General features: G+C 39.9%; 1 protein-coding gene across 1 annotated transcript in view; it reads left to right on the top strand.

Moving 5' to 3' along the window:
- Positions 1-593: 593 nt before the first annotated feature.
- The window catches only part of ASZ1 (ankyrin repeat, SAM and basic leucine zipper domain containing 1), a 28,689-nt gene continuing 17,216 nt past the window's right edge, over positions 594-12,066 (top strand). Inside the window, exons 1-4 of the mRNA XM_063135003.1 lie at positions 594-704; positions 2,828-2,927; positions 7,749-7,871; positions 9,706-9,817. Coding sequence (XP_062991073.1) covers positions 594-704; positions 2,828-2,927; positions 7,749-7,871; positions 9,706-9,817 — 446 coding nt within the window. The remainder of the gene's footprint in view (positions 705-2,827; positions 2,928-7,748; positions 7,872-9,705; positions 9,818-12,066) is intronic.

The following is a 12,066-nucleotide window of genomic DNA, read 5'->3' as shown; positions in this document are numbered from 1 at the left end:
GGAATACTAACCACCTGTTTTTAACCTTTGTAAACTGTTTCAGAATAAATACGATATATAACGACTAATTAGCAGAGGCTGGCAGCTCCAATTTCCATGGGCTATAAATACTTTCTGGATTTCAATCAAAACCAGCCAGAACTCTAAAGGGGCTACCCAAGGTGCTGAACCCTATCCCCAAAACAGGTTCATCACTTTGGATAGCTCCTTTGGAATTCTGGCTGATTCTGACTGAAACCCAATACGGATTCATAACCCCACCACAATCGGAGCCACCAGCTTCCACTCGCACTTGTTAAGTAGTAACGTTCTCCCCCTTCCCCGCCCCCCACCGATGGGACTTAGGAGGCACGTGACCCTGCGCGCCGTCGCCACGCTCCGTAACACGCCGCTGCCGCCGCCAGGTTCCCGCTTGGGCTTCCATACGTAGAAACGAGGGCTGAGGCTTCCCTCTGCGCTTGCGCTTTGCGGTCGGGTGAGCGTGGAAGCGTTAGGGAGGGGTCGGGAGTTTTGTGAGCACGCGTGAGGTGCGGAAGAAGAGGCAGGCAGGCAACCAACCCCCACCCCCTCCAGTTGGTGTCCGTGGGTCAGTGATGGCTGGCGGGGCGCGTTCTCCCTTGGTGACCGCGGCGGGCGAGAGTAGCGAAAGCGACGACGACGGCTGGGATATCGGGGTCGTGTCCAAAGCGTCGCCTCAGAAGCAGGTAAGAGCGGCCCGGGCTGAGGTGGTTCGGCCAATGCTATGTATTTATTTATTTTAATTTTGTTTTAAAAGCGTACTTTGATTTCCTTCCTAAAGGCGAGTCGCGGGAGTTTCCGTTTCGCGTGTGTGTCGTCCTGCCTTTTCCCCAAGGGGCTCAGTGCGGCCCACGCCGTTCTCCGCTTCGCCTGCCTCTTTCTCTTCACAGTAACCCTGTGATGTAGGGCAGGCTGGGAGAGGGAGGGGCCGCCAGCCCAGGGTCTCCCAGCGAGCTTTCTGTGTATAACTGAACCCGGTTTTCTCTGAGCACCACACCGGCTTTCGCCTTTGGCCCCACTGCCTCTTCACGAAATAAAAGAGAGTTGCAGCACCTTTCTGTTTGAGACTAATAAATGAACGTGAATTCTGCAAAAAACCCAGAATTCTATAAAATTATAGGGCTGGATGCAGGCTTAGCTAGAGTATACCCATTGAAATGATGGGACTTGTCACTAAGTTCTGTTGATTTCAGTGGATCTACTTGATCCATTACTAAGTGTGGATCCAGTCCAATGTGCATACCCGTATTGCATATTACATATGCATATTACAGTAACGTCAATTTGTCCCCATGTCTAAACAAGTCAAAAATAATGCAGCAGTTATTATTATTATTATTTATTTATTTATTTATATAGCACCATCAATGTACATGGTGCTGTACAGAGTAAAACAGTAAATAGCAAGACTGCCGCATAGGCTTACATTCTAATAAAATCATAATGAAACAATAAGGAGGGGAAGAGAATGCAAACAGGCACTGGGTAGGGTAAACAGGCACAGGGTAGGGTAAAACTAACAGTATAAAGTCTGTATAAACTAATAACATGTAAAGATCCATTTTCATAATCCTTATAGAGTGGGGGGAAATCAAGTAGTTTAACTAGGTATTCCACACTTTGTAGCAATGAGAAAGTGTGCAAGTAGCACTTACAATGCACTCTTTAGCATGTTTATGCAAAAGTAAGGAAGCAATCCCATGTATATTTAGACAGAAGAAAGTCCACTTGCCAGCATTCCCAGGCAGCCATGGATTGCGCTTTAAGTCAGTGGAGCTTACATCCAAGTAAGCATGTGTAGGTTTAAATTCTTAACAGAGCAGGACTGCAATTTCAGTGTGGCAGCTACTGAAGCATCTGCTTCTGGTGTCTAACCAAGACAATGACTGTGTTCAGGCCACATGCTGCGGGTGCCAGATCATATATGCAAAACAATCTGATTAAAGAACAGAAAGCCAAGTGTTGGAATAAATTGTAAATTCTCCCAGTGGAGGAATATAAACTCTTCATTCAGTTCTGGCACTCAAAATAAATTCCTGGGCTCCGATTTCTTTAATTATAAGTGTGTCTTTTGCCCTAGGCTCTGTTTGGTGGTGCTTGGGGTAAAAAACAAAGTAGGTCCTGCAGGCTAGAAGCCTACACAGCTGTGTTCTAAACAAACTAGTGCTTTGTCTGAACCAGGGCTTTTGAATGGTTGATCCCAAACAAGCCGGGATTTTTAAACCAATAACAAACCCAGGTTTACAATTATGGCTTGTGAAGCCAAAATTCCTGGTTTGCATGACGTGCTGAACAAATTCCTGGTTTGCTTTGAAGTTGTGCTAGCGGGGAGAAGCAAAGCAGGAATTAACTGGCTGTATGTATAATTTTTAGATTGTAAGCCTGTGGGCAGGGACTGTCAAGAAATACTTTTGTAAGCCGCCGTGAGAGCCTTTTTTGGCTGAATGGCGGCATAAAAATCCTTAAATAAATAAATAAATAAATATGCACAAACACACTGCTGATTCACAATAAGCCGGAATTCTAATCTATTCTGCACAAATGCTGCAAATAACTTCAGTGGGGAATCAGTGCATCTTATTTTTCACTGTCTGTAAAACTGCAGAACATCTATCAGATATGCAGTGCCTTTTTGTTACACATAGTGGCAGAAAAAGATTTGTAATGGGCCTTTTTAGTGCAAGCTAAAAATCTTATATTTTTAACCTTTTCTCTCTTCTGTTGTAACATGTAAAGCAGTACATACAGTAATCCTGCACAGAGCATATTGAATTACAAAAATTGTATGGTGAATTTCTTGTCTGTTTAGCATCTAGATGAAACATTGCATATAGATGAAAAAGAGAAGGCTTTGAAAAAAGCGTTGATGGACGGAAACTTGTCCGTCATTGAAGAACTCCTAGATTTAGGTAAGATATTTATTTTAATCCAACAGATACTAATATATGTGTTAAATTTGGAAATGCTTTCTAAGCAGTTTTGCTCTAGGGTAGATCTGAATTCTTTACATAGGCACAGAAAAATCAAAAATCTCATTTAGGCAATTGTAAGGTCTTGTGGATTTGTTCACTTTTTTTTTTTTTTTTGCCAACTGCTTTTGAGTTCTGCTTCTGAAGGAGTCTTTGAGTTTTATAAGCAAACTGTTCATCAGCATGACAGTTGGTCAACTGAAAGTAGGGACTTAGAAGCCTTGCTCTGTAAATGTAGCTCGCTTGGTGGATATATGAATTGAGATCAGAAAAGTGTATTTATCAGTAGTACACTGTGTGTGTTGTGTTTCCTTCGGAAGGTTCCTGATACGTTAATAATCCTGCTTAGAAAAGAGGATTTTGCTTTAAAGGAAAATACTAGGTCTAGCCTTTCAGTTAAAAGGTCCGGACTTTATAACGGGAATGGATCAATAACGCTCTATAAGACATGAAGATTAATTTTGAGCCACCCACCTTAAATGACTTAATTTCAGGAATTATTTCAAAACAATGTCCTTTTACCTCTCTTGTAGATTTTATCTTGCTATTTTGTCTATGGCTGCTTTACACTTGATAAACATTTTATATGAATATTTAAAGATGTCCCATATGTACAACAATCAGCACTTGTGTCTGTGTGCCATAAATTTGTCTGTCAAACAGATTTCCACTTGTGGTTAAGTAAGCGCCTGTACTCCTTGATTTAACTATCTCTGGGATGGGAAATGTGTTGCCCTTCAAATATTTTTGTACTGCAGGTCTCATTATCCCTCACGTTGCCTATGCTGTCTAAGGTAGATGGAGGTTGCAGTTAAACAACATCTAGAGGGCTTGACATTCCCCACCCCTCATGTATATTTGCAAAGTAACATATAATTGATTAATATTTTAATCAGTTATATGTATTTTATGGTATTTGCATTTGTGTTGTACCCCGCCTTGATCCAGAGGGAAAGGCGGGTAAGAAATAATAATAATAATAATAATAATAATAATAATAATAATAATAATAATAATAATAATAATATCTTGCATAAAGTTGATATCTGTGTTGGAAAACCTGTCATGTATGAAGCAGCCCTCAGTCTCAGGGTAGTTGATGACAACAATTTATTGAACTCTTTCAGGGGAAGAACTCTATTTGTCTTCAGTAGAATTATGGTAACTACCAGTGAATAAAGCCCACTGAACTTAATGCAACTTACTTCTGAGTAGACACCTGTATGAGTCTGCTGTTAAAATATCACACACTGATGGTATTGAGTCCCCCACCCCTAGAAGAAAAAAGCCCACAGAAATTTCAGTGTATGAGTAGGGATGTGAAAGCTCAGAAAAACTTTGGGGAAAATGTTTTTTCCAAGGACTGTTTTTATTTTTTCTGAAAAAATTGAACAGCTTTGGATTATGAAACGTTTTCTTTTAGAATTTAAGGCAATGACTGGGTTCACACAGCATGATGATTTATTTTCCAGAATAATCCATGATGGGTTAACATGTTGTCTGTGGGATGCCCCCTCTATGATGGGTTATTTCCCCCAAATAAGTCACCCTGAGAATCCATGGTCTGCAGGCAGGTTATTTTACCTATGGTGGGTTATCATATTATCTGTTTCGCTAGCATGGGTTATAGAGATTACCTACAGAGCTGCTTGGCAAAGTGGCCAAAAATGCTGCTGCTCTGTTGCTTTCAATTAATCTCTGTTCCTGCTGCAAAGGAAGCTGGCTGGGTGGGAGAACTACAGCAGGAGGAGTGCCGAGGGGTGTGCGTGTGTGAATATACTACTCTGTGTAGCTTCTTTGGCTGATCATCTGATGGAACCACAGTAGGTTGTTTGGATGACAGAATAGTCAACCGTTGCTTAGTCAACCATTGACTATTGTGTTTCTAGCGAACCTTTTCCACACCATGGTTGGCTATTTCGACGAAATAACCAACACAAATAATCAATGGTATGCAGAGTTTACTATATGCACAACCGTTGATTATTGTGTTGTGTGGCAGTCTCTGTCGGCTATTTTACATGCCTACAGAGTTGTGAGGCAAGAGTGGCAGAAAACCCTGCCTCTCTTGCCCAGTGGGGCTCTATAGGCATGTGTTAGCTGTCCTGGGAAGTGCGTGGGGAGCCGCTGATTGTGGTGGCTCCTGGGTGGGGCAGTGTGATCTGCGCCTCCCCACGCACTCCCAGGGACATGCATGTCTTGTCACTGGGTGGGTTGCTGAGAACAGGGAGGGCAGGGTGCAAATGTCCTGACAGCCGCAAGAGATGCTTGTGCCCCACCCTCCCTGTTGGTGGCGCCCCACCCAGGGACAGGACGTGCATGTCCCTGGGAGCATGTGGGGCACCACTGATCGTGGCACTCTACCTAGGGAAGGCATGTCCCATGAGAATTCCAGTTCTGGACCTGGCACAAATGGGGATTCTCCCATTTGTGCCAGGGGGGACCTGGCACAAATGGGGATTCTCATGGGAACTAGGATCGCTATTCTATGGGGAAGTCAGGGAGGGGGTGGGGATGGGCAACAGTCAGCCATGTGTTAATAGTCAACTTCATGGATGACTCTTTATGGGGTACTGCCAACAAGACATGACAATAGTCATCCGTGGACTAAACGCATGTTTATTGTGTCGTATGAATGTTGTATTTATTGTATTTATATTACCCAGACTTTACTCACCAAATTATTTCTAAGAACTGCATAAGAAAAAGACATTAATAGAAAGACTAGAAATGTAAAATGTCTGGAAATAATGAAGCCATGGGGAAAACATTTTTTAAATCTTCTCTGTAAGATTCCTAGCATAGTTATTTCTTCAATTCCTTATTACAATTATTGATCTAATGTACGTTTACTTAAAGACATTTAGGGATGCTCCAAGTCATGCTCAGCTTTCTAGTTTATAAGTAGAGTCATAATATCATAATATGGAACAAAGTGTTCATTCTTAATTGTTTGGGTTTTGTTCTGCAGAATCCTGTGTTTCTGGGCTTGTTCTGGTTAGATGCTGTAACCGTCGATTAATGTAGTTCTAATCTAAAACCCACATGTGAAAACAAATTTGTAAGTTATCCCAATTCTGTCACCAGATGCTTATTCTTCATTTTCCCCAAAATCCCCCCCCCCCAATAGTATGACAACTGGTTTTTTTTCCCATGGCTTCAAAATTTCTGGAAATTTTACATCTCTTTATAGCTCTAAGTGCTGCTTATATGGAAATGAGAGTTGTTGGTCTCACATAAAGATTGCATTGTAGAAATTAACAAAGCCCAAAATTCTGAACAGGTCTTCGTAATTCTGAATGGGTTGCCTCGGCATACTCTGGGAAAAGTATGTTGACATCTTCTCATGCTTTTACTCTGTGTCAAGAATGTTGACATTTCCTTAGATAAGAATTCCTACCAGGTACTTTATCTTTTTCTCTAAAGTATTACTTCACCTTTTAAACTTGAGATCTCTTCTATCCATAAAAATAACAGCTTTCCTGTAAGCAATAGCTTCTCAACCCAAGAAATACCTCTTTAATCCAAATGAGAGAGAAGATAAAGTATTTACGTAATTTTCTCCTTCTTAGTGCTGACTCCAAGCATCATTTGTGGACTCTTTTTTCCCCCACACTGTCCTAGCCAGTTAGTCAAACAAAAGGCGCTGTTACAATTTGGAACATGACTAGTGGATAAGAATAACATGAAAAGAGCAGAGGTTCCAAAGAAGTCAGCCATTCTTTGTCTGCGTGATCTAGTGCCATCTTGTATTACAGTCCAGAAAAGCTGCAAGTCCCTTAGCAGTGTAGTTTTTTAAAAAAGCCTTCTACAATGCAGGTATTAGAGGAGAGACAGCGCTCTCTGTGCCTTATCTGCCAGCTCATTTGTTTTACTTGCTGGCTATAGAGGGAGCCGTATGTTGCCTTCCTCTATGACTAATATGAAAATGCAATAGGGTGGTGGATGAGGGACAATAATCTATCTTTTGTCCCCCAGCCTTTCTGGCCAGCATGGAAACCAGGCAGGCTGGTTGAGAAGAGATGAAGTAATCCGTCCCTCTTCGCCAGTCAGCTCGCTCAACTGCCTAGAATTCTTTGTTGCCTCTGATGATTGTAATTACAAACAAGGCTGATCTATTTATGTGCTACCTATACAGTTATGTGCTATCTATACAGTTATGTGCTACGTATACTAAAATCATCTGGTAAAGTAATGTCAAGTATATTGTATTTGAAGGATTCCACAGCACTAACGGACCAATCAGTAATTATGTTTTAGAGTGTGTAGTTAGATGCATATCTTAGTGCAGCATGTTGCAGAATAATGTTTGTAGTAAATGATCACATCAGTGTCTGAAGTAGAAGATGGTGAACAGACTTTAGAAGGAACATACTATCATCAAGTTAGGATCTACCATTCAAAACATTGGCTTTTTGAGCTTTAAGCAGTGGTTCAGTGTGCCTTAGCCTTCCTAGAACTTGCCACACATTTTATGAGGCAACATAAGCTATAGAATGCACACCTTAAAGGGGTAAAGCTCCTTGTCTGCCACTGACTGGTTCTTCAGTGAAACAGGCACACTTCATTACAATAGGGAATGTGTGTTCTCACTGCCTTCTCCTAAATTGTTGGGCAGCTATAGATTTATAGAATGGGTTGGCCAAATCAGGTTCGCTTAGCTCTGAAATCTGTGTCTGACATTCTAAAGTAGAGCAGTAGCAAATTATGAATCTCTTATTTTATTAAATACATGTTATCTCACATATAATAATATTACAGGTGTAAATGTAGAATCTACCTTTAAGTTTGGATGGACTCCCCTGATGTATGCTGCAAGTGTTGCGAATGTGGAACTCATGCATATCCTTCTGCGCAGAGGTGCAGATGCAAGCTTTGATAAGGGTAAGGCTTAGTAAATGTAGTATTCTCATTCATATTTATTTGTAAGAGATCAATAAGATAATCTGTTAAAAAGAAAATGAATGCCAGAAAAAGAAATTGACTTTCAAATCACTAGCTGATCAAAAGCATATTTGATAAACATGTTCATATATTTTTTTATGTAAAAGACTGGAGCAGGAGGTGGCATGGTGTTGCATGCTACATTTTGGAGAGCTTTGTAGCTGCAGAACTGTAACCCAGAAAAACTTTTATGTGTTTCATTTTATTTTTTGTTTAGAAGCTGCAGATGGGATTGTAGTGGATGGGTAACTCGAAGGAGCAATGGCTGTTAAGTGTTTGAATTCTTCTCTTAATCATATGTTGGCTCAGTGTCTGTTGTAGTGATTTGTGATGGTTCTTCAGCCCTCAAATAACCCCTGCTGACCTGTTTCACACAACACTGCAATCCTCAGTTGGGGGTTGCATATTCATAATCTGGCTGGCACCACAGCTTCTCGAGGGTTAATTAACCTACCGTGGACTGTTGTGCCATGGAAACGGGATTGTTTTCTTCTCCCAGATTTCTTCTATTCTTTCCTCCTCTCCTTCCAGTTGTAGAAGTTTCTCCATTCTTGTCAAGCCTACCATTTATGAGACCAAACTGAAGTCACATCATGCAGAAGGCTTTTCCTTTGTATTCATTCAAATGTGACTCGGAACATTTTGCCAGTTCAAGTGGTTCTCCCTGTTCTCATCAGCATTCTTTTGTTCATCATTATCAAATTTTCTTTTTACTTTCTTGCACTCACCCCTTTTCTGATTGTACAGTGAGGGTCACACTGGAAAACTTGGATGAAATTACAAGAGAAGGGAATGTTACTCCCCCAAGGCGAAGTCAAAATAAGATTCTCTTTACCTGACAGAATTGATAGACGATAAGAAAATAAAGAGTATACTGTTCTCGACCAAAGAATCCTTTGTGGCTCTTCAGCACACATTAACATGTTCTCAGCTTCTGAAATACTAAAACTCAGGGTCTGGAACTAGACTGCAGCATAGCCGGTAAAACTGTGTGATGCCATCCTGTTTTACTCTGATTGGCAGAGATGGTGATGATGTTTTACCAGATCCAAGGTTGAGCAGATGCAGTTTTCTTAAAGGATTTCTTGAGTTCTTCAACCTTCTACACTATTGTGAGTCTTCATATTGAGAGCCTAGATCTAGATGTTGAGAGTTCTAAGAGTTGACAGTCTGAGGTGCAGCTATCTGCCATGTGAACTTAGTATCAGGGTGATTTGTGTGTGCTCCACAAAGTTAGTAGCATGAAGAAGCTGTGATTCAACCCCCAAAAGCCTATTCCATAATACATGGAATTACAGGAAAAACAGAAAAGTATGTATTGCACATGCAATACAGAGCTCACAAAATATGCTGCACAACGACGTCCCTCCCCCAAAAAGAACTCTGTAATCCTCGGGGCACTGGCTTAAATCCTGTTGAACTCAATGGAGCTTACATCTGTATAGACATATGTAGGATTGTACTGTAGGAATTTGAGTAGAGGTATGGTTGACAAGCTCAGCCAAAGAATATAATTAAAATAAATGTTATACCCAGTTATTGGTCATTGGACTTTATTATGCATTTACATCTTGCAGTTTAAATTTTGTTAAATTTACAGAGAAATGTGCTGTTGGTCTGAAACTTGAAACTTAATTTTACAATTTTTACTATGTATAACATACTTGTAATACGTGTCATGCTTTATGAATTATTTGCTAAGTCTGGTTATTATCAGTGTCATAGTCTACAAGTTGATATTCTTCATCAACCTCTTTCTATATGTTTCATATAGATCAGTATACAGTATTGATGGCTGCGTGTACTGCACATGCTTCAGAAGATCAGATTTTAAAGAGCGTAGAACTGCTTCTTTCAAGAAATGCTAATCCTAATGCCGCATGCAGGTAAACAAGTACTTTGTATTTCAAATTGCTAAGTAATTCATTTGTGCCATTATAAAGCAAATAACCAATTAAAAAGGACTTTATATTTTGCCATGTTTACTACCAATGGAACACTTGAGTTATTTTTTGGCATTCAGTCCTCGATAAGTTCTACCAGTGTTTTCTGTTTGCTAACAATGTCAAATGTGTACTCTCTTCTCTCAGACTTTTTGTCCACTTGAACTAGCCCTCAAACATTGCGATGCAATATTTGTTAACCTGTTGCACAGCAAGGAAACTAAATAAAAGATACGATGATATACACAAAGATACAAATAGTGTCCCTGCACAAATAAGTCTAAATATACAACCTTACTTTGTTGTATTTGTTAATTTTGTTGTTGGCTAGTGTTATTAGGATCCTAGTTTTCTCTATCTGCCTCCAGCTGCAGTGACTACCATCTTTAGAGTGTTTTGCAGCCTTTGGGCATCCAGCTAATCCTATGCCGATAGTCCGTACATGTTTAGGAGGCAGTAATACAAGAGATACCCTCATTTTCTTCAGATAAGAAGGACCTGTATGGGTGGAAAATAAGGGGAAGTCCAACTCTTCTTTCTCCATCCTTGCCATATAAACTTCATTAAAGAAATTGTTCTAGTCTCTGGAGGCCAGAAATGAATTAAGCAAGAAAATGTTCATTTATTTATTTTTAGCGTTTATTTGGCCAAGGTGACTAGGAGAAGAAATTTGGTAGAAGGGGAAAAAAGGGGACCAGTGGGAAATTAGAGAGATAAAGGGTTATTTTAATGTAGGAAGAAAGGGGAAAGGGGGTAAGAGAGGGAAGCTGTTATATGAAGAAGTAAAAATGAAAAAGAGAAGGGAGAGGATGACAGTAACTGGCAATTTGGTTGGGGGATAAAGTGAAAATTAAGGGGAAAAGTAAAAGAGAAGAAGAAACAACGGGTTGAGTAAAGGTACTTTGAACACACATGCATATGTGGGGGAAATACAAAATAAAAGAACCTCTGGATCAGCAAATTGCACCTAAAATGAGGAGGCTGAGTAATAATAGTTCCAGAGCCAATATCTGTATTTAACTAGAGCAAAGCTGAGTTAGGAAACTCCCTGCCATAAGGAAATCACTGTAGCAAAGTATTTAGCAATTGTCAAAGAGGGACTAGATATTAGTTGAAAATGTTGGTAAATGCCAGCTGGTTGTCCCTAAATCTGTCATTCTGTGATTGACTCTGCCTCTTTTCCACCATTTTTTGTGTGGTTGGTCTCCGTAATTTTCAGCCCCTTCTTGAGTTGGTCCTGGAAGTAGAAAGTCAGAGAATCCCTGCACTTAAGTTTTAGAAAAATAATAATTCAATAATCAAGAATGCAAGTACTAGATGGTTTCCATGCCAATTTCAAGAACCAAATATAAATGCCTTAAATGCTGAGATCTGAATGTTGCTGTAGTTTGGAGCCTTGTATTTGTGGGAATATGAAAGAGGAATAGTTTATTGTATTATTCTAAGCATGGGCTTTTGTTGTTGATAGCTTGGTTAATGTTTGTGGTTTTTAACCAATTGCTTAACATTTAATTTAAACAGAAAATATTTATTGCAGCTGATAAGATAGCACCATGCGAGCACTACTGTGTAATTTCACTGGCCTTGACTTTATTGTTTTATGATGGTTAACTTTGTCAAATGAGATCTCAATGCATGTAGATAGCCTGGGAAAAGTGTCACATTTATGCTTTAGATAATAAATTTACCATAAATGGCATCAAAACAGAGATACAGAATAGTCACATAAAACTTAATACATTACTATACTACAGACCTTTTACGTGGAAGAAAAATATCATCCATCAGCTTGAAGGTTTTTTTAAAAAATCTACCTGTACTTAATCATTGTTCCTTTTTTAAAGTTCCTTATTCTAGAGATATAACCTCAGGACAGGAGTCGATTTAATGCATACATTCTTAGGCATATTTTTGGTGTACATTGATGTCATGTGATAGGGGATACTACCGTTTTCTCCATCTCATGTAGTTCATGAAGATCAGAGAACACTGGCCCCATTCAGAAAACACCTTAAACCATGGCTTTAACCATGGTGATTAAGCCAGAAAGCTGGGCCATGTTCAGAAGACACCTTAACCACGGTGACTAAGGCAAAAGCGTTATTCATCATGGTTAAAGCCATGGTTTATGGGGTCTTCTGAACATGGCTCAGCTTTCTGGTTTAACCACCATGGTTTAAGGGGTCTTCTGA

Source organism: Elgaria multicarinata, chromosome 9, assembly GCF_023053635.1.
Source record: "Elgaria multicarinata webbii isolate HBS135686 ecotype San Diego chromosome 9, rElgMul1.1.pri, whole genome shotgun sequence".
NCBI classification, from domain to species: Eukaryota; Metazoa; Chordata; class Lepidosauria; order Squamata; family Anguidae; genus Elgaria; species Elgaria multicarinata.
The sequence above is the reverse complement of the archived record's forward strand: the minus strand, read 5'-3'. Positions and strand labels throughout refer to the sequence as shown.